General features: G+C 42.4%; 1 protein-coding gene across 3 annotated transcripts in view; it reads left to right on the forward strand.

Moving 5' to 3' along the window:
• The window catches only part of tec (tec protein tyrosine kinase), a 43,215-nt gene that overhangs the window by 22,944 nt on the left and 271 nt on the right, over window positions 1–20,000 (forward strand). For all 3 annotated transcript variants that reach the window (XM_079848362.1, XM_079848361.1, XM_079848363.1), the window contains 6 exons: window positions 6,831–7,002; window positions 7,250–7,466; window positions 14,474–14,538; window positions 18,050–18,168; window positions 19,040–19,197; window positions 19,731–20,000. The exon at window positions 19,731–20,000 is cut by the window's right edge and continues 271 nt beyond it. In XM_079848362.1, coding sequence (XP_079704488.1) covers window positions 6,831–7,002; window positions 7,250–7,466; window positions 14,474–14,538; window positions 18,050–18,168; window positions 19,040–19,197; window positions 19,731–19,811 — 812 coding nt within the window. In that variant the 3' untranslated portion in view covers window positions 19,812–20,000. The remainder of the gene's footprint in view (window positions 1–6,830; window positions 7,003–7,249; window positions 7,467–14,473; window positions 14,539–18,049; window positions 18,169–19,039; window positions 19,198–19,730) is intronic.

The raw sequence follows: 20,000 nt of genomic DNA on the forward strand, positions 1-20,000 counted from the left end.
GGGGGCGAGCGGGAGTTGGGGAGGAGGAGGGACGCAGAACAGCTGATGCCGGAGCGAGGGGTCGAGCGAGAGTTGTGGAGGAGGAGGGACGCAGAACAGCTGATGCCGGAGCGAGGGGTCGAGCGGGAGTTGGGGAGGAGGAGGGACGCAGAACAGCTGATGCCGGAACGAGGGGTCGAGCGGGAGTTGGGGAGGAGGAGGGACGCAGAACAGCTGATGCCGGAGCGAGGGGGCGAGCGGGAGTTGGGGAGGAGGAGTCAGAACAGCTGATGCCGGAGCGAGGGGGCGAGCGGGAGTTGGGGAGGGGGAGGGACGCAGAACAGCTGATGCCGGAGCGAGGGGGCGAGCGGGAGTTGGGGAGGAGGAGGGACGCAGAACAGCTGATGCCGGAGCGAGGGGGCGAGCGGGAGTTGGGGAGGGGGAGGGACGCAGAACAGCTGATGCCGGAGCGAGGGGGCGAGCGGGAGTTGGGGAGGAGGAGGGACGCAGAACAGCTGATGCCGGAGCGAGGGGGCGAGCGGGAGTTGGGGAGGAGGAGGGACGCAGAACAGCTGATGCCGGAGCGAGGGGGCGAGCGGGAGTTGGGGAGGAGGAGTCAGAACAGCTGATGCCGGAGCGAGGGGGCGAGCGGGAGTTGGGGAGGAGGAGGGACGCAGAACAGCTGATGCCGGAGCGAGGGGGCGAGCGGGAGTTGGGGAGGAGGAGGGACGCAGAACAGCTGATGCCGGAGCGAGGGGGCGAGCGGGAGTTGGGGAGGGACGCAGAACAGCTGATGCCGGAGCGAGGGGGCGAGCGGGAGTTGGGGAGGGGGAGGGACGCAGAACAGCTGATGCCGGAGCGAGGGGGCGAGCGGGAGTTGGGGAGGAGGAGGGACGCAGAACAGCTGATGCCGGAGTGAGGGGGCGAGCGGGAGTTGGGGAGGAGGAGGGACGCAGAACAGCTGATGCCGGAGCGAGGGGGCGAGCGGGAGTTGGGGAGGAGGAGGGACGCAGAACAGCTGATGCCGGAGTGAGGGGGCGAGCGGCTGGTTGTGTGCTCCGCCGGTTAGCTGAAAGACTAGATGGGCTCACTCCTCCCGAAATTACGTTGTGAACTTCACTAAGGGATTTTGTAATCGATAATAACCTGCCAGCCCAAGAAAAGCACGTATCTGGGTCTTGGTCGTGGGGCGAGGATGTTCCCGTACAGCCGCTACCTTCTTCTCCTGAGGACGGATGAGTCCTCGACCTCTCTGGAACCCCAGGTGTCGTGCATCGGAGAGAGTCCGAGATTGCACTTCCTCGGGTTGGCGGTCAGTCCAGCCTTTCGTTGCTTCACTAACCCTTCCGGAGACGGTTCAGATGTTCATCCCAGCTCTCAGAGTGGATAGCGACATCATCGATGTAGGCAGCGGCATAGGCCCGGAAATCTATGATATCCTTATAGATATGAAGGATATCCATCATTGGCTGGAATGTTGCTGGTGCCCCATGCAGGCCAACAGGAAGAACCCGGTAATGCCAGTGTTCCTCTGGCGTACTTTCAAAGCAGCTTTTCAGAGATAAACGTATAATTTAAGGTAACAGAGATTGTTTTGACTTTATAGCGGTTCTTTAATAAAGTTATTTTCCAGCTAAAGTTAGTTTTGATTGATTCGCTTCCGTCGCAACGATCATTTGTTATTAAATTAGGGGCCGCTAAGACGACACAATTCCCTCTACACAGACTTTAAACGCGAACCTGTGAGAAACGCTGATGGCGTTCACATGCGCATTAAGAACTGGTTCTATAGTTATGTGCGTTTGAATATATGTGCACAGGTTTGGAATTCCCTACAGACCAAGCCTAAACAAAGTACTGGTGTTTCCTTATAAATTTGGTACAGACTTTTTTTTATTTTGTCACTTCGGGGTAGGTACGTGAAACGAATTTTCCGGCAACGCTTTATCTGTAGAGTGGTAAAGGGATCCTCCATTGGGAGAGACTAGTTGGCACTTCAGCACTGCGTTGTCATCGGGTCCAGGCGCAGGTCCTTCATCAGATCTGGATACGGCCTGGATCCGGCAGGCTGCGGGAAAACCTCGGGATAAATAAAGACACTAAAATTAGCATAGATGCCATTCTTCTTATGATGTAACGAGTACATCAGGATTTATGGGAAGTGTTCCCGGTTCCGGCTGACCTAATCTATGCAGCCTAACACTGAATTATAGAAGTCTATAATGTATTATGTGAATGCTAGGTCAAAGAGATGTGTCTTTAGTCTAGCTTTGAACTGACAGAGTGTGTCTGCTTCCCGGACAATGGTAGGAAGACTGTTCCAGAGTTTTGGTGCTAAATAGGAGAAGGATCTACCGCCAGCAGTAGATTTAGATATTCTAGGTATTATCAACTGGCCGGAGTTTTGAGATCGCAATAGACGTGAAGGACTATAATGCGTTAAGAGCTCGCTCAAGTACTGCGGAGCTAAACCATTTAGTGCTTTGCAAGTAATCAGCAATATATTAAAATGTATGCGATGTTTAATAGGGAGCCAGTGCAGTGTGGACAGAACCGGGCTAATATGGTCATACTTCCTGGTTCTGGTAAGAACTCGAGCTGCTGCGCTTTGGACCAGCTGTAGTTTGTTTATTAAGTGTGCAGGGCAACCACCCAGTAGAGCATTACAGTAATCTAGCCTTGAGGTCATGAACGCATGAACTAACTGTTCCGCATTTGTCACTGAGAGCATATGGCGTAATTTAGATATATTTTTAAGATGAAAGAATGCGGTTTTACAGATACTAGACACGTGACTTTCAAATGAAAGATTGGTATCAAAGAGCACACACACACACACACACACACACACACACACACACACACACACACACACACACCCACACACACACCCACACACACACCCACACACTCACTCACACACACACACACACACACACACACACACACACACACACACACACACACACACACACACACACACACCAGGTTCCTAACCGACGACGAAGACTTGACAGAGCAGCCATCAAGTGTTAGACAGTATTCTAGATTATTACGTGAGGAAGTTTTTTGTCCAATAATTAGAATCTGTTTTTTTCAGAATTTAGTTGTAGGAAATTGCTAGTCATCCAGTTTTTTATATCAGCTGTGCACTCCGTTAATTTAGTGAATTGGTAAGTTTCGTCAGGGCGTGAAGAAATATAGAGCTGAGTATCATCAGCATAACAGTGAAAGCTAATGCCATGCTTCCTAATGATATCTCCCAAGGGTAGCATGTACTGTGTGTGTGTGTGTGTGTGTGTGTGTGTGTGTGTGTGTGTGTGTGAACTTGTGATCTGATAAGACATCTCTTCATTTACTGCTACAAACTGATAACGGTCAGATAAGTATGATTTAAACCATGCTAGTGCAATTCCACTAATGCCAACATAATGATCGAGTCTATTTAAAAGAATGTTGTGGTCAATAGTGTCAAATGCAGCACTAAGATCGAGTAACACTAATAGAGAGACACAACCACGATCGGATGATAAGAGCAAATCATTTGTGACTCTAGCGAGAGCTGTCTCAGTACTATGGTACGGTCTAAATCCTGACTGGAAATCCTCGCAGATATCATTTCTTTCTAAAAAGGAACATAGTTGTGAGGATACTGCCTTTTCTAGTATCTTTGACAGAAAAGGCAGATTCGAGATCGGCCTGTAATTGACTAATTCTGTACGATCAAGTTGCGTTTTTTTAACAAGCGGTTTAATCATAGCCAGCTTAAAGGTTTTTGGTACATATCCTAGAGACAAAGATGAATTAATGATATTAAGAAGAGGATCTGTGACCTCTGGAAGCATCTCTTTCAGTAGCTTAGTCGGTATAGGGTCTAACATACATGTTGTCGATTTAGATGATTTAACGAGTTTAGCGAATTCTTCCTCTCCTATAGTAATGACTGAATAAAATTTTTCTTCAAGGACACTACAATGCACTGCCTGATGCGATACTGTAGTAGACGGTTGCATAGTTATAATTTTCTCCCTGATATTATCAATCTTATTAGTAAAGAAGTTCATAAAGTCATTACTGCTGTGCTGCTTGGAAACTTCTGGGCTTGAAGATTTATTTTTCGTTAGTTTAGCCACAATTTCAAATAAATACCTAGGGTTATGTTTATTTTCTTCTAATAGTGTTGAAAAATAAGCAGATCTAGCAGCTTTTAAAGCTTCTCTGTAAGTAATTGAGCTCTCCTTCCATGAAATGCGAAATACCTCTAATTTTGTTTTCTTCCAGTTGCGCTCCATTTTTCTGGCTGCTCTCTTAAGGGCCAGAGTGTGCTCGTTGTACCACGCCGTTGGACTATTTTCTTTAATCTTCTTTAAGCGCAACAGAGCAACTGTGTCTAAAGTGCTGGAAAAGAGAGAGTTAAGAGTTTCTGTTGTAATATCTAGTTCTTCTAAGCTATCCGGGATGCTGAGATGATGAAACTAAATCAGGAAGATTATTAATAAAGCAATCTTTAGTGGCAGAAGTGATAGGTCTAACATATATATAACACGGAGTCGGCTTTGCAGCCTTGGCTAAATGTAATTTACACGAGACTAGGTAATGATCTGAGATGTCATCGCTCTGCTGCAGAATTTCAATGGCATCAACATCTATTCCATGTGATAATATTAGATCTAGAGTATGATTACGAAGATGAGTAGGTCCTGACACGTGTTGTCTAACTCCAATTGAGTTCAGAATATCTTTAAATGCCAATCCCAATGCATCTTTTTCGTTATCTACATGTATATTAAAATCACCAACAATTAGTACTTTATCTGCAGCCAGTACTAACTCTGATAGAAAATCAGCAAATTCTTTGATAAAGTCTGTATGGTGCCCTGGTGGCCTGTATACAGTAGCCAGCACAAATCTCAAACGTGATTTATCATTTACACTAGATAATGTTACATTAAGCACCAACACTTCAAAAGAATTATATTCAAAACAAGACGTGTCAGTAATTCTGAAGATATTACTATAAATTACAGCAACTCCTCCCCCTTTGCATTTCAGACGAGGCTCATGTTTATAACAGTAATCTTGCGGGGTGGACTCATTTAAAGTAATGTAATCGTTTGGTTTTAGCCAGGTTTCTGTCAAAAACAGCACATCTACAGTAGGTTATTATCTGAAATCATATCATTAACAACGAGTGCTTTTGAAGTAAGCGATCGAATATTCAGCAACCCGAGCTTTATCATTTGTTCATCCGTATTATAGCTGTTTTTTATTTGTTGAACATCAATAAAAATTTTACCCTTGAATGGGTTTAGGAGTTTTTTGTATTTCCTAATTCGGGGAACAGACACAGTCTCTATATGATGATATCTCGGTGAAAGAGGCTCTATGTGATGGGATTTATCTGACCTGGGTGACGCGAGGCCGCTAGCAGACAGTCGGTTTAGCCAGTCTGTCTGCTTCCTGACCTGAGCCCCAGATTGTCATGTTTGAGCTCTAAGACTATGAGCCATATTACTAGAGAGAAGAGCAGCACCATCCCAGGAGGGATGAATACCATCTCTTTTCAACAGGTCAGGTCTGCCCCAAAAACTTTTCCAATTGTCTATGAATTCTATATTATTAAGCGGACACCACTTAGACAGCCAACCGTTAAGCGAACACAATCTACTAACTATCTCATCACTCCTGCGAACAGGAAGGGGGCCAGAGCAGATTACAGTGCCTGACATCGTACTTGCGAGTTCACACACCTCTTTAACATTAATTTTGGTGATCTCCGACTGGCAGAGTCGAACATCATTAGTGCCGACGTGAATAATGATCTTAGAGAATTAACGATTAGCATTAGCCAGCACTTTTAAATTTGCTTTGATGTCAGGCGCTCTGGCTCCCGGCAAACATGTGACTATGGTGGTTGGTGTCTCTATTTTCACGTTCCGTGTAATGGAATCGCCAATAACTAGGGCACAATCAACAGGATTCTCAGTGGGTGTTTCACTGAGTGGGGAGAATCTCTTTGATGTTGTAATCGGAATGGAAGAGCGGTGTTTTGTCCCGCGACTAGAGCGTCTCACCGTCACCCAGTTGCCCTGCTGCATGGGCTCTACTTCGGCTCTCCCTCCTCATCCCTCCTCCTCATCCCGTCCCCTCCTCCTCCCTCCTCCTCCCTCCTCATCCCTCCTCCTCCCTCCTCATCCCTCCTCCTCATCCCGTCCCCTCCCCCTCCTCCTCCCTCCTCCTCCCTCCTCCTCCCTCCTCCTCATCCCGTCCCCTCCCCCTCCTCCTCCCTCCTCCTCCCTCCTCCTCATCCAGGCTGGGCCAGTTTGTGGAGCCTGGGCTGTCTACAGAGACCGCGTGTCTTAGAGTGTGTTCAGGGGACAGGCAGCGGATGGTGAGGAGATGTTTGCTGGTTTCCATTGTGATTAATGCCAGGGGCGACATTGACTCGCCACAATATATATATATATATATATATATATATATATATATATATATATATATATAAACTAAACAATAATAATAAAATCTAAAATATTTTATTTGTTTAGCTGCACCTGACCAGTAACTAACATTTAAGAACCGTGCACATGTAAAGTTGTTATTAAATTATTGAAATATTTTAGCTCAATGTTTTCGGCTGAAAAAAATGTATTGGGAATCCCTGCTGTGGCGAAACAATCACACAGATGTCACGTATGGGTCGGAGGTCAGGGGTCACACCACACGTCTGATCTCCTGAGGAACCTCACACATGATGATGAACTTAATAGCAGAATTTTGCATCATTAATTCTGTAATTTTCCTGTTGAGGCCACTATAGAAATAAAGCCGACTCGATGTTTGATGTGCAGATAAATGGGAGATCAACCCGTCGGAGCTGACCTTCATGAAGGAGCTGGGCTGTGGCCAGTTTGGAGTGGTGCGACTGGGAAAGTGGAGGGCGCAGCATAAAGTGGCCATTAAAACCGTCAGGGAAGGAGCCATGAGTGAAGATGATTTCATAGAGGAAGCCAAGATCATGATGTATGAGTCACACACACACACACACACACACACGAACACTCACCGTGAGAGTCAAAAATGCTTTTCTTACTCAGTATTTTTGTCTTGTTTCCAGTCCAAATATCTAAAAATTCTTAAATCAAGATGCATTTACTAAAGTAGTAAAATGATATAAGATATACTATACATATAAGAATACTAAGTAAGAAAATAATGTTTTGCAGTGCAGCTCAGAGTGTTTGGCTCACGTGTGTGTGTGTTCCTGCAGGAATCTGTCCCACCGTAACCTGGTGCAGCTGTACGGCGTGTGTACCCAGCAGAGGCCGATCTACCTGGTGACGGAGTTCATGGAGATGGGCTGCCTGCTCAACTACCTGCGCCAGCGGAGAGGAGCACTGGGAGCGCTGGAGCTGCTGGGAATCTGCCACGACGTGAGCCTGGGCATGCAGCATCTGGAGCAGAACGGGTTCATCCACCGAGACCTGGTGAGAACACACACACACACACACACACACACACACACACACACACACACACACACACACACACACACACACACACACACACACACAGCTGGAGACAGTTCAAGTGCCTTTCACAACACACACTGTTTCAAAGCAGCGTTTCAGTGTTGTTCAGAATGTTTCCACCACAGAATAAAAATATTAGAAAGGCAATTGTGACTTTTTTTATCTCACAATTCTGAGATAAATTGTTATATATGTAAGTGATAATGTACATCCAGCCGGTTGTTATCTCAGAATAAACCCGACAGGGTGATCGGGTCTTCATCAGCCAGAAGGGTGTTTATTCTGAGATCACTCACACACACACACACACACACACACACACACACACACACACACACACAAACCTGATGGGGGTTTATTCTGAGATCACACACACTTGAAGTTTTTTTTTTTTTGAGATCACTCTCACACACACACACACACACACACACACACACACACACACACACACACAAACACACAAACACACACTCCTCTACTGTGTGTCCACGCCTCTGGACATTGCGCATGCGTCGCGTCTGAACACGTTGTTGTCTTTGGAGCTCTATCGATTTGATTTATAATTCTTGATTTTCTCTTTAAACTCACTTACAACGAACATTTTCCACTTTTCCTCACTGAGAAGCACTACTGCTCAAACCTCATAGTTACAACGCGGACTGTTGAGCAGACGCGTCTCAAGCCTATTATTGATCCAACGCTGGATACTCCTATAGGTTACGTCCGTGGATCACGGCTGAACGCGTCTTCTCCACACTCATTTACAAACAAACACTTTTTTTTTTTTTTTTTTTTCGCCTATTGTGCGTCTACTCTACACCCGTACCACTAAAAAGACGGATTATATCCAAGAGTTTAGTCATAAATTAGTATTAATATTGATAGCATCACTGGTAGCGTCGTTGCTAACTTACTGTCCATCTGTTAAAATGGCGAATATATCAGATGTAAGTAGTCTACCTTTTGGTGCAGGTGAGGACACATTTGAGCTGCACGCGGTGCAGTCCGAGCTGGAAGCTGTTGAGAAACAGATCCACGACCTTTTAGTGAGAAAAGCCGAGCTAAGAGACCGGCGGTTAGCTCTTGAAACATCACGCGCCGATGCACACAAATCAGAGATTAACGTTACTAACCCGCTGATTCCGACCTCGTCTATTCCGTGCGTTTCTCAGATTCGGTCCCGAGCGCCGAGGTCGTGATCAGCCATGGTCTCGTTCACTCCGGCTCCAACACGCCACCAACACGCCACCACGAAGCCTGGATAGTTCCGCAGCGGAAGACGCGAGTCAGATCTAGACCAAGAAAACGCTCTCCGACCCTCCCGGTTTTCGAGATATCCACACAAAACCGCTTCTCCCCTCTTCGCGAAACAGAACGCGATGCTGTGATCATCGGCGATTCCATCGTTCGATACGTACACGCTACGTCAGGTAAAAGTAAGGTGCATAGTCACTGCTTTCCTGGTGCTCGTGTTTCTGAAATCGCTGCTCGCGTTCCCGAGATTCTGAACGATAACGAGCGCGTCGGAACTGTGGTTCTGCACGAGGGGGTGAACGACATCAGGCTGCACCAGACGGAGATTCTGAAGAAAGACTTCAGGAATCTGATCGATACGGTACGCAGCACATCGCCTGAAACAACGATTATTGTGTCTGGACTGCTTCCCACGTACCGACTAGGACATGAAAAGTTTAGTAGATTATTCGCGCTAATTGAATGGTTAATGTCATGGTGTAATGAGCAGAAACTGCTCTTTGTAAATAATTGGAATCTGTTTTGGGAGCGTCCTAGGCTTTTCCGTGCCGATGGCTTACACCCAAACAGATTCTGAGTGGATCTTCTGTCGGATAACATCTCCAAAATGTTAAATACCGTTAGATGACTAGTTACCAAAAGTCCAAATCATAGTCTCTGCTGCACCAATTTAACTGATATAAATACTAGTGTAGAACATTGCATAGAAACTGTGTCTATTCCTCGTTTAGTGAGATCAAATAATAAATCTACTGCAGGATCTAGAAAAAATCTAATTGTTATTAAAACAGAAAATGTTGCTATTAGTAAATAAAAACAATTTCTAAAGCTAGGTCTTCTAAACATTAGATCACTCACACCTAAGGCAGTTATTGTAAATGAAATAGTCACAGATAATAGCTTCGATGTACTTTGCCTTACTGAAACCTGGCTTAAACCAAATGATTATTTCGGTCTAAATGAGTCTACTCCATCTGGATACTCCTATAAGCATGATTCAGCATGATCAGACTCCTACCCGTCTGATTGGTCGTGGCGGCGGTGTTGCAACAATCTATAGAGATATTCTCAATGTTACTCAGAAAACGGGCTATAAGTTTATTTTGTTTGAAGTACTTGTACTAAATGTTACGCTCTTAGATGTTTGAAAAAAATCCCTATTATCTCTAGCCTTGGCTACCGTATATAGACCGCCTGGGCCTTACGCTGATTTCCTAAAAGTGTTTGCAGATTTTCTCTCAGACCTATTAGTTAATTTCGATAAAGCATTAATTGTTGGAGATTTTAACATACACGTAGATAATCCAAATGATGCGTTAGGGGCTGCGTTTACAGATTTATTAAATTCCTTTGGGGTCAAGCAAAACGTCACCGGACCAACTCATCGTCTTAATCATACACTCGATTTAATTATATCATATGGAACCGATCCAACCGATATAGATATCATTCCACAAAGTGATGATGTCACTGACCATTATATGGTAACTTGCATATTACGTACTGCTGTAATATGTCATGCGGCGCCGCGTTATCGACCAGGCAGAACAATCCTTCCATCCACCATAGATAATTTTTCAAATAGCTTATCTGATCTGTCTCAGCTGCTCAGTGAACCCAAACAAATAGATGAATTAGAAGAACTAACTAGCACTATGAGCACCATTCTCTCTGGAACATTGGATATTGTTGCACCCATTAGATTAAAAAAGGTCAGAGAGAAAATTAAAGCACCATGGTACAACAATACTACGCGTGTTCTAAAGAGAGAAACCTGTAATTTAGAGTGTAAATGGAAACAAACTAATTTAGAGGTCTTTAGAATCACGTGGAAAGACAGTATGTCACGTTATAAAAAGGCCCTAAAAGCGGCCGGGGCTGAGCACCTCCGCAAACTAATATAAAATAACCAAAATAATCCAAGGTTTTTATTTAACACCGTGGCTAGACTAACAAATAAACAGATGTCTCCTGAACAAAATATTCCGTTACAGTTTAGTAGTAATGATTTCATGAACTTCTTCACTGAGAAAATAGAAAACATCAGAACCACAATTGTAAACGTTCAATCTTCAATCGCGCCTTATTATTCAGCCTCAATTATCACCCCGCAAGAACAATTACAGTGCTTTACAACTATAGAACAAAAAGAGTTAAATAAACTTATCACTTCATCTAAAACAACAACATGTTTATTAGATCCTATACCAACTAAACTACTGAAAGAAGTGTTACCTATAGTGGAAGAGCCTCTCCTCAATATTATTAACTCATCTTTATCTTTAGGTCATGTTCCAAGAACATTTAAACTGGCAGTTATAAAACCTCTCATTAAGAAACCACAATTAGATCATAATAATCTAGCAAATTATAGACCCATTTCAAATCTTCCATTTATGTCTAAAATACTAGAAAAAGTTGTGTCCGCCCCCAACTGGGCTCTTTCTTGCAAGAAAATGACATCTATAAAAGTTTCAGTCTGGATTCAGACCGCATCATAACACTGAAACTGCGCTCGTTAAAATCACAAATGATTTACTCTTAGCTTCTGACCAAGGCTGTATCTCAATACTAGTTTTACTCGATCAAAGCGCTGCGTTCGATACTATAGATCACACAATACTCTTAGATCGACTACAAAATTATACTGGTGTTCAAGGACAAGCATTTAGCTGGTTCAGATCATACCTATCTGACCGCTACCATTTTGTCTATTTAAATGGAGAAAAATCGATCATAACTTCAGTAAACTATGGAGTGCCGCAAGGATCTGTGTTAGGCCCTCTATTATTCTCAATATATATGATGCCACTTGGAAATATTATAAGGAAACATGGAATTAGTTTCCATTGTTATGCTGATGACACTCAAATCTATATTTCATCACGGCCGGATGAAAACGCTAAATTATCCAAATTGACAGAGTGTGTTAAAGATATAAAAGATTGGATGACTCGTAATTTTCTTTTATTAAATCCAGACAAGACAGAGGTAATACTTATCGGTTCAAAAAACCGCCCACAAAACCTCTCACACTACAACTTTAACATCGTAGGATGTCCTGTTACTTTATCCTCTACAGTAAAAGACTTGGGTGTTATACTCGACTGTAACCTGTCTTTTGAAAATCATATTTCATATGTTACAAAAACAGCCTTTTTCCACCTTAGAAACATTGCTAAGCTACGTAATATGCTATCAGTTTCTGATGCAGAAAAGTTAGTTCATGCATTCATGACCTCGAGACTAGATTACTGTAATGCTTTATTAGCTGGTTGTCCTGCATCCTCAATAAACAAGCTACAGTTACTCCAAAATGCCGCCGGTAGAGTTCTTACTAGATCAAGAAAATATGATCAAATAACACCGATTCTATCATCACTAAATTGGTTACCTATAAAGTCACGTATTAATTACAAGGTATTGCTACTGACTTATAAAGCCCTAAACGGCTTAGCTCCAGTCTATTTAACCGATCTTCTATCGCCCTATAATCCATCGCGCTCTTTAAGATCACTAAATTCGAGGCTTTTGGTCATACCTAGGATATCCAGATCCACCAAAGGAGGGAGAGCATTTTCACATTTAGCTCCAAAACTCTGGAATAGCCTTCCTGATACTGTTCGTTGCTCAGACTCGCTCTCCCAGTTTAAAACTAGATTCTAGATTAACTAGATTAAAACTAGACTTTTCGGCCAGGCATTTATATAATATTTTTAATCTTACAGTTAAATCCGACCTCTAGTTCATAAACGCCAGAGGAGAACTGGCCCCCGACTGAGCCTGGGTTCTCCCAAGGTTTTTTTTTTCTCCTGATGGAGTTTTTCGGTTCCTTGCCACTGTTGCCTTTGGCTTGCTCAGTTGGGGATATTTTGGGGATATTTAATTTAATTTTATCAATCAATAAATTCCACTAGAAACAAACCTTGTTGTATTATTTTAATTTAATATTGTGAAGCTGCTTTGATACAATCTGTATTGTGAAAAGCGCTATACAAATATACTTGACTTGACTTGACTTGACTCCTGAAGGGTGTTTATTCTGAGATCACACACACACACACACACACACAAACCCGTAGGGAGTTTATTTTGAGATTATTTACATACTCACACACACACACACACAAACCTGAAGGGGGTTTATTCTGAGATCACACACACTTGAAGGTTTTTTTTTTTAGATCACTCACACACACACACACACACACACACACACACACACACACACACACACACACACACACACACACACACACTCCTGAAGGGGGTTTATTCTGAGATCACACACAACTTGAAGGTTGTTTTTTTCTGAGATCACACACACACACACACACACAAACCTGAAGGGGGTTTATTCTGAGGTCACACACACACACACACACACACTCCTGAAGGGGGTTTATTCTGAGATCACACACAACTTGAAGGTTGTTTTTTTCTGAGATCACACACACACACACACACACAAACCTGAAGGGGGTTTATTCTGAGGTCACACACACCTAAAGTGTTTTTTTTCTGACACTCACACACACACACACACACACACCTGAAGGGTGTTTATTCTGAGATCACCCCCACACACACACACACACACACACACACACATACCTGAAGGGGGTTTATTCTGAGATCACACACACTTGAAGGTTTTTTTTTTTTTGAGATCACTCACACACACACACACACACACACACACACACACACACACACACACACAAACACACACTCCTGAAGGGTGTTTATTCTGAGATCACACACACACACAAACCCGTAGGGAGTTTATTTTGAGATAATTTACATACTCACACACACACACACACACTCCTGAAGGGTGTTTATTCTGAGATCACACACACACACAAACCCGTAGGGAGTTTATTTTGAGATAATTTACATACTCACACACACACACACAAACCTGAAGGGGGTTGAAGGTTTTTTTTTCTGAGATCACTCTCTCACACACACACACACACACACACACACACACACACACACACACACACACACACACACACCTGAAGGGTGTTTATTCTGAGATCACTCACCCACCCACACACACACACACACACACACATACACACACACACACACACACATACACCTGAAGGGCTGCTGTTGACTTCAGTGACCCGGATGAGCCTGTGTTTCTGTGTTCTGTTGTCATCCTGGAATAATAAACCACTGGATGGAGCAATTGACCAATCAGAATCAAGCATTCCACAGGGCCATGTTAAAAAATATATATAATTTTGTATTATATCATTAGGCAATTTTTTATTCCATGGCGAAAACGAGCATCCATAAAAAACAGGAATATTGTGAAATATTATTATAATGTAAATCATCTGTTTTCTATGTGAATATACAGTAAAGTGTAATTTATTCCTGTGATCAAAGCTGCATGTTCAGCATCATTACTCCAGTCTTCAGTGTCACATGATCCTTCAGAAATCACTCTAATATGAGGATTTGATGATCAAGAAACATTTATGATGATTATCAATGTTGAAAACAGTTTCAGAGGATTCTTTGATGAATAGGGTTCAAAAGAGCAGCATTTATTTGAGGTAGAATCTTGTGTAACATTATAAATGCTTGACTGTCTCTCTGACGTGTGTGTGTGTGTGTGTGTGTGTGTGTGTGTGTGTGTGTGTGTGTGTGTGTGTGTGTGTGTGTGTGTGTGTGTGTGTGTCCGTCAGGCGGCCAGGAACTGTCTGGTTAACAGCTCACTGGTGGTGAAGGTCTCGGACTTCGGGATGACCAGGTAACAGACCATAGAATCATAGACCTTCAATCATTTTAGACTGAAAAATATTACTTATAGAATTGTTAAAGTCCCCCTGTGGTGAAGATCCAGCTTTTACTGTTGTTTATGTGTCTATGTGGTGTTTTTAATCCGCTTTAAGACAAACCATGTGTAAATTCATAAGTCGACACCATTGCTGAGTATTTCCTCCTTAAAACTGCAGTGAACCAAAGACAGTCTCAAAAACACGCTTTGAAATCGCTGGTGTTTCTGACGTCACAAACTACCTTGTAACCAATCAGATCAACGTGTGATCGTCAACCAGTGGATCTCTGAGCTGAGTGAGTGAGTGGAGGCGGGGCTCATTTGCATATTCATAGAACCACACATACTAAATGAGGCGAGGGTGTCGAGTTACAGTCAAGATATTTTAAGGCATGAAGAATTTATTTTCAAGGACAAAACATTTAAATATGTCATTTTGGTGATCAAATATGAGTTTTCAGGGATAAAATTATTGACTACAGGGGGACTTTAAACATTTTTACTTTGAAACTTTTGTGCCACTGGTTATATAAACACAAACAAAAACTGTGGATATGATTAGAAATGACTAAATGATTAAAAAATATTCACACTTGACACACTTCTTGGTCAAAATGTCCACCATAGGAAATTAATGAGAAATACGAAAATACAGAGACATTTTTTGGCGTAACAATCCACAGATCAGCCATGATAATGCCTAAATATATCCAAATGCACAAGATTTCGAAGGTTTCCACGAACAAACGCTCGCTTCTCTAAACCATTCACAAACGTGCTTCAGCTCCTCGTGTGAGCAACAGTTCAAACCTTCCCTGAAGGAGCCAAGGGTCAAGGGTCAATCTATGGAACTGAGCGCATCTGAATGATGTTTCTGTTCTCCAGATGTTTCTGTTTTCCAGATGTTTCTGTTCTCCAGATGTTTCTGTTCTCCAGATGTTTCTGTTCTCCAGATGTTTCGATGTTCTCCAGATGTTTCGATGTTCTCCAGATGTTTCTGTTCTCCAGATGTTTCTGTTCTCCAGATGTTTCTGTTCTCCTGATGTTTCTGTTCTTCAGATGTTTCTGTTCTCCAGATGTTTCTGTTCTCCAGATGTTTCTGTTCTCCTGATGTTTCTGTTCTCCTGATGTTTCTGTTCTCCAGATGTTTCTGTTCTCCTGATGTTTCTGTTCTCCAGATGTTTCTGTTCTCCTGATGTTTCTGTTCTCCTGATGTTTCTGTTCTCCAGATGTTTCTGTTCTTCAGATGTTTCTGTTCTCCTGATGTTTCTGTTCTCCAGATGTTTCTGTTCTCCTGATGTTTCTGTTCTTCAGATGTTTCTGTTCTCCTGATGTTTCTGTTCTCCAGATGTTTCTGTTCTCCTGATGTTTCTGTTCTTCAGATGTTTCTGTTCTCCTGATGTTTCTGTTCTTCAGATGTTTCTGTTCTCCAGATGTTTCTGTTCTTCAGATGTTTCTGTTCTCCTGATGTTTCTGTTCTCCAGATGTTTCTGTTCTCCAGATGTTTCTGTTCTTCAGATGTTTCTGTTCTCCTGATGTTTCTGTTCTCCAGATGTTTCTGTTCTCCTGATGTTTCAGATGTTTTTGTTCTCCTGATGTTTCTGTTCTCCTGATGTTTCAGATGTTTCTGTTCTCCAGATGTTTCTGTTCTCCTGATGTTTCTGTTCTCCTGATGTTTCTGTTCTCCTGATGTTTATGTTCTCCTGGTGTTTCTGTTCAACTGATGTTTCTGTTCTCCTGATGTTTCTGTTCTCCTGATGTTTCTGTTCTCCAGATGTTTCTGTTCTCCTGATGTTTCTGTTCTCCAGATGTTTCTGTTCTCCTGATGTTTCTGTTCTCCAGATGTTTCTGTTCTCCAGATGTCTCTGTTCTGCTGATGTTTCTGTTCTCCTGATGTTTCTGTTCTCCAGATGTTTCGATGTTCTCCAGATGTTTCTGTTCTCCTGATGTTTCTGTTCTCCTGATGTTTCTGTTCTCCAGATGTTTCTGTTCTCCTGATGTTTCTGTTCTCCTGATGTTTCTGTTCTCCTGATGTTTCTGTTCTCCAGATGTTTCTGTTCTCCTGATGTTTCTGTTCTCCTGATGTTTCAATGTTCTCCTGATGTTTCTGTTCTCCAGATGTTTCAATGTTCTCCAGATGTTTCAATGTTCTCTAGATGTTTCAATGTTCTCCAGATGTTTCAATGTTCTCCAGATGTTTCTGTTCTCCTGATGTTTCAATGTTCTCCAGATGTTTCTGTTCTCCAGATGTTTCTGTTCTCCTGATGTTTCTGTTCTCCTGATGTTTCTGTTCGTCTGATGTTTCTGTTCTCCAGATGTTTCTGTTCTCCTGATGTTTCTGTTCTCCTGATGTTTCTGTTCGTCTGATGTTTCTGTTCTCCTGATGTTTATGTTCTCCTGATGTTTCTGTTCTCCTGATGTTTCTGTTCTCCAGATGTTTCTGTTCTCCAGATGTTTCTGTTCTCCTGATGTTTCTGTTCTCCAGATGTTTCTGTTCTCCTGATGTTTCTGTTCTCCTGATGTTTCTGTTCTCCAGATGTTTCTGTTCTCCAGATGTTTCTGTTCTCCTGATGTTTCTGTTCTCCTGATGTTTCTGTTCTCCAGATGTTTCTGTTCTTCAGATGTTTCTGTTCTCCTGATGTTTCTGTTCTCCAGATGTTTCTGTTCTCCAGATGTTTCGATGTTCTCCTGATGTTTCGATGTTCTCCAGATGTTTCGATGTTCTCCTGATGTTTCGGTTCTCCAGATGTTTCAATGTTCTCCTGATGTTTCAATGTTCTCCTGATGTTTCTGTTCTCCTGATGTTTCTGTTCTCCTGATGTTTCTGTTCTCCTGATGTTTCTGTTCTCCTGATGTTTCTGTTCTCCTGATGTTTCGGTTCTCCTGATGTTTCTGTTCTCCTGATGTTTCTGTTCTTCAGATGTTTCTGTTCTCCTGATGTTTCTGTTCTCCTGATGTTTCTGTTCTCCTGATGTTTCTGTTCTCCTGATGTTTCTGTTCTCCAGATGTTTTGATGTTCTCCAGATGTTTCGATGTTCTCCTGATGTTTCTGTTCTCCTGATGTTTCTGTTCTCCTGATGTTTCTGTTCTCCTGATGTTTCGGTTCTCCTGATGTTTCTGTTCTCCTGATGTTTCTGTTCTTCAGATGTTTCTGTTCTCCTGATGTTTCTGTTCTCCAGATGTTTCTGTTCTCCTGATGTTTCTGTTCTCCTGATGTTTCTGTTCTCCAGATGTTTTGATGTTCTCCAGATGTTTCGATGTTCTCCTGATGTTTCTGTTCTCCTGATGTTTCTGTTCTCCAGATGTTTTGATGTTCTCCAGATGTTTCGATGTTCTCCTGATGTTTCGATGTTCTCCAGATGTTTCAATGGTTTCCAGATGTTTCTGTTCTCCTGATGTTTCGGTTCTCCTGATGTTTCTGTTCTCCAGATGTTTCTGTTTCCAAATATTTCGATGTTCTCCAGATGTTTCTGTTCTCCTTCAGGTACGTTCTGGACGATCAGTACTGGAGTTCGTCCGGAGCGAAGTTCCCAGTCAAATGGTCTCCTCCTGAAGTCTTCAACTTCTGCAAATACAGCAGTAAATCTGACGTCTGGTCCTTCGGTCAGTGTCTAGATCTCCTGTTCTACAGCGCTTCATACAGTACAGATCGTTTCAAAGCAGCTTCACAGTAAACAGAATCAATGTTGCAAATTTCATCAATTATGAAACTAATTCAATTCAGTTTAATGAGAGTATCAATGCTGAAAAGTTCATCAATTATGAAACAAATTCAATTCAATTAAATAACTCTCAATGTTGCAAAGTTCATCAATAATGAAAAAAAATAATTCCGTTCAATTTGATTAAATTCAGTTCAATAACAGTGTCAATGTTGAAAAGTGAATCAATACTGAAACTAATTCAAATGAGTTCAATATGATTCAATTCAGTTCAATAAGTGTCAATGTTGCAAATTTGATCAATTATGAAATGAAATCAATTCTGTATGATTCAATTGAGTTTAATAAGTGTCAATGTTGAAAAGTTCATCAATTATGAGACAAATTCAATTTCATCTATAAGCAGCTCTACAGAAGACAATAATCACTCCACTTGTTTTCATGTTTCAGTCAGATCTCTGTTACTAATATTAAGTGTAGGGCTGGGTCTCGTTCAAACATTTTCGATACCGATACCTTACTTTGATACCGGTTCCTGAACTATACTTTTTTTTATACTAATTTTATGAAATGTTTCCTTGATGCCTTGCTACAGCCAATCACGTTGCATGCGGATTGACGAGATTAACCCCTTAGGTATCGAGATTTGGAACCGGACAACAAGAGATTTTCTGACACTCGAAGGTCTCGAGGCGATTCGGTCGGTGTCTAAAGAGTGTGGATCTCGATACCCAGCCCTGATGAAGTGTGTGTGAGGGTGAATCAAGCACTGTGATGGCTAACGCTGCTGTTGTTGTGCTTGTTTGCCGCAGGTGTGTTAATGTGGGAAGTGTTTACGGAAGGGAAGATGCCGTATGAGCATAATCAGAACCACGAGGTGGTGATGATGGTCACTCAGGGACACCGGCTCTATCGGCCCAAGAGAGCGTCAGCTCACATCTACAGTATCATGCAGATGTGCTGGATGGAGGTAACATCTGTGTGTGTGTGTGTGTGTGTGTGTGTGTGTGTGTGTTGGCCACTAACACGACACCGTTCTCACAGAAAACAGAAACTTTAATGTGTTCTGGACGTTCATTCACACACAGTGCTCGAGAACACACACTCTGAAACAGGATCCAAGATGCAAGTGTTGAAACATTTTATCATCTCTGTGTAAACTTCAAAAACGTGAATCTGTGTAAGCGCTGACGGCGTGCTCATGCATATTACGTGTTTAGTCTATAGATATGAGTGTTTGAATATATGTAAATTATATAAATGTGTTATGAAAGTGTTCATCTTTTTTAATACGTGCAAACCACAAAAACAAAATGTTTGGTTTTCTTTTAGGCAAACGCTGCATTTTATTTACTAGAATAATTAGCTAAATGTTCAAATAAACTGATTTATTGAATATGATGTCACCCTCTGCGACGTCTTTTAAACATAATTGAAGATGTACCGTTGTATGTGTGTGTGTGTGTGTGTGTGTGTGTGTGTGTGTGTGTGTGTGTTCCTCAGAGAGCGGACGAGCGGGCGAGCTTCACCGAGATCTCACACATGATCTCTGATGAACTGGAGGACGACGGGCACGAGCTCTGATTGGACGGTCTGACGGTCACGTGACACACGTGTGTGTGTGTGTGTGTGTGTGTGTGTGTGTGTGTTTCTGCGCATGAACTGATTCCTTTATTTATGACTCTGTTCCTCCAGTCAGAATGTGTGGAAGATGTTTCTGCCACATCAGAACAATCATGCTTCTGGAAATCTGAACAATGACATAAAAAGTTA

Source organism: Squalius cephalus (genome assembly GCF_949319135.1).
Source record: "Squalius cephalus genome assembly, chromosome: 18".
NCBI classification, from domain to species: Eukaryota; Metazoa; Chordata; class Actinopteri; order Cypriniformes; family Leuciscidae; genus Squalius; species Squalius cephalus.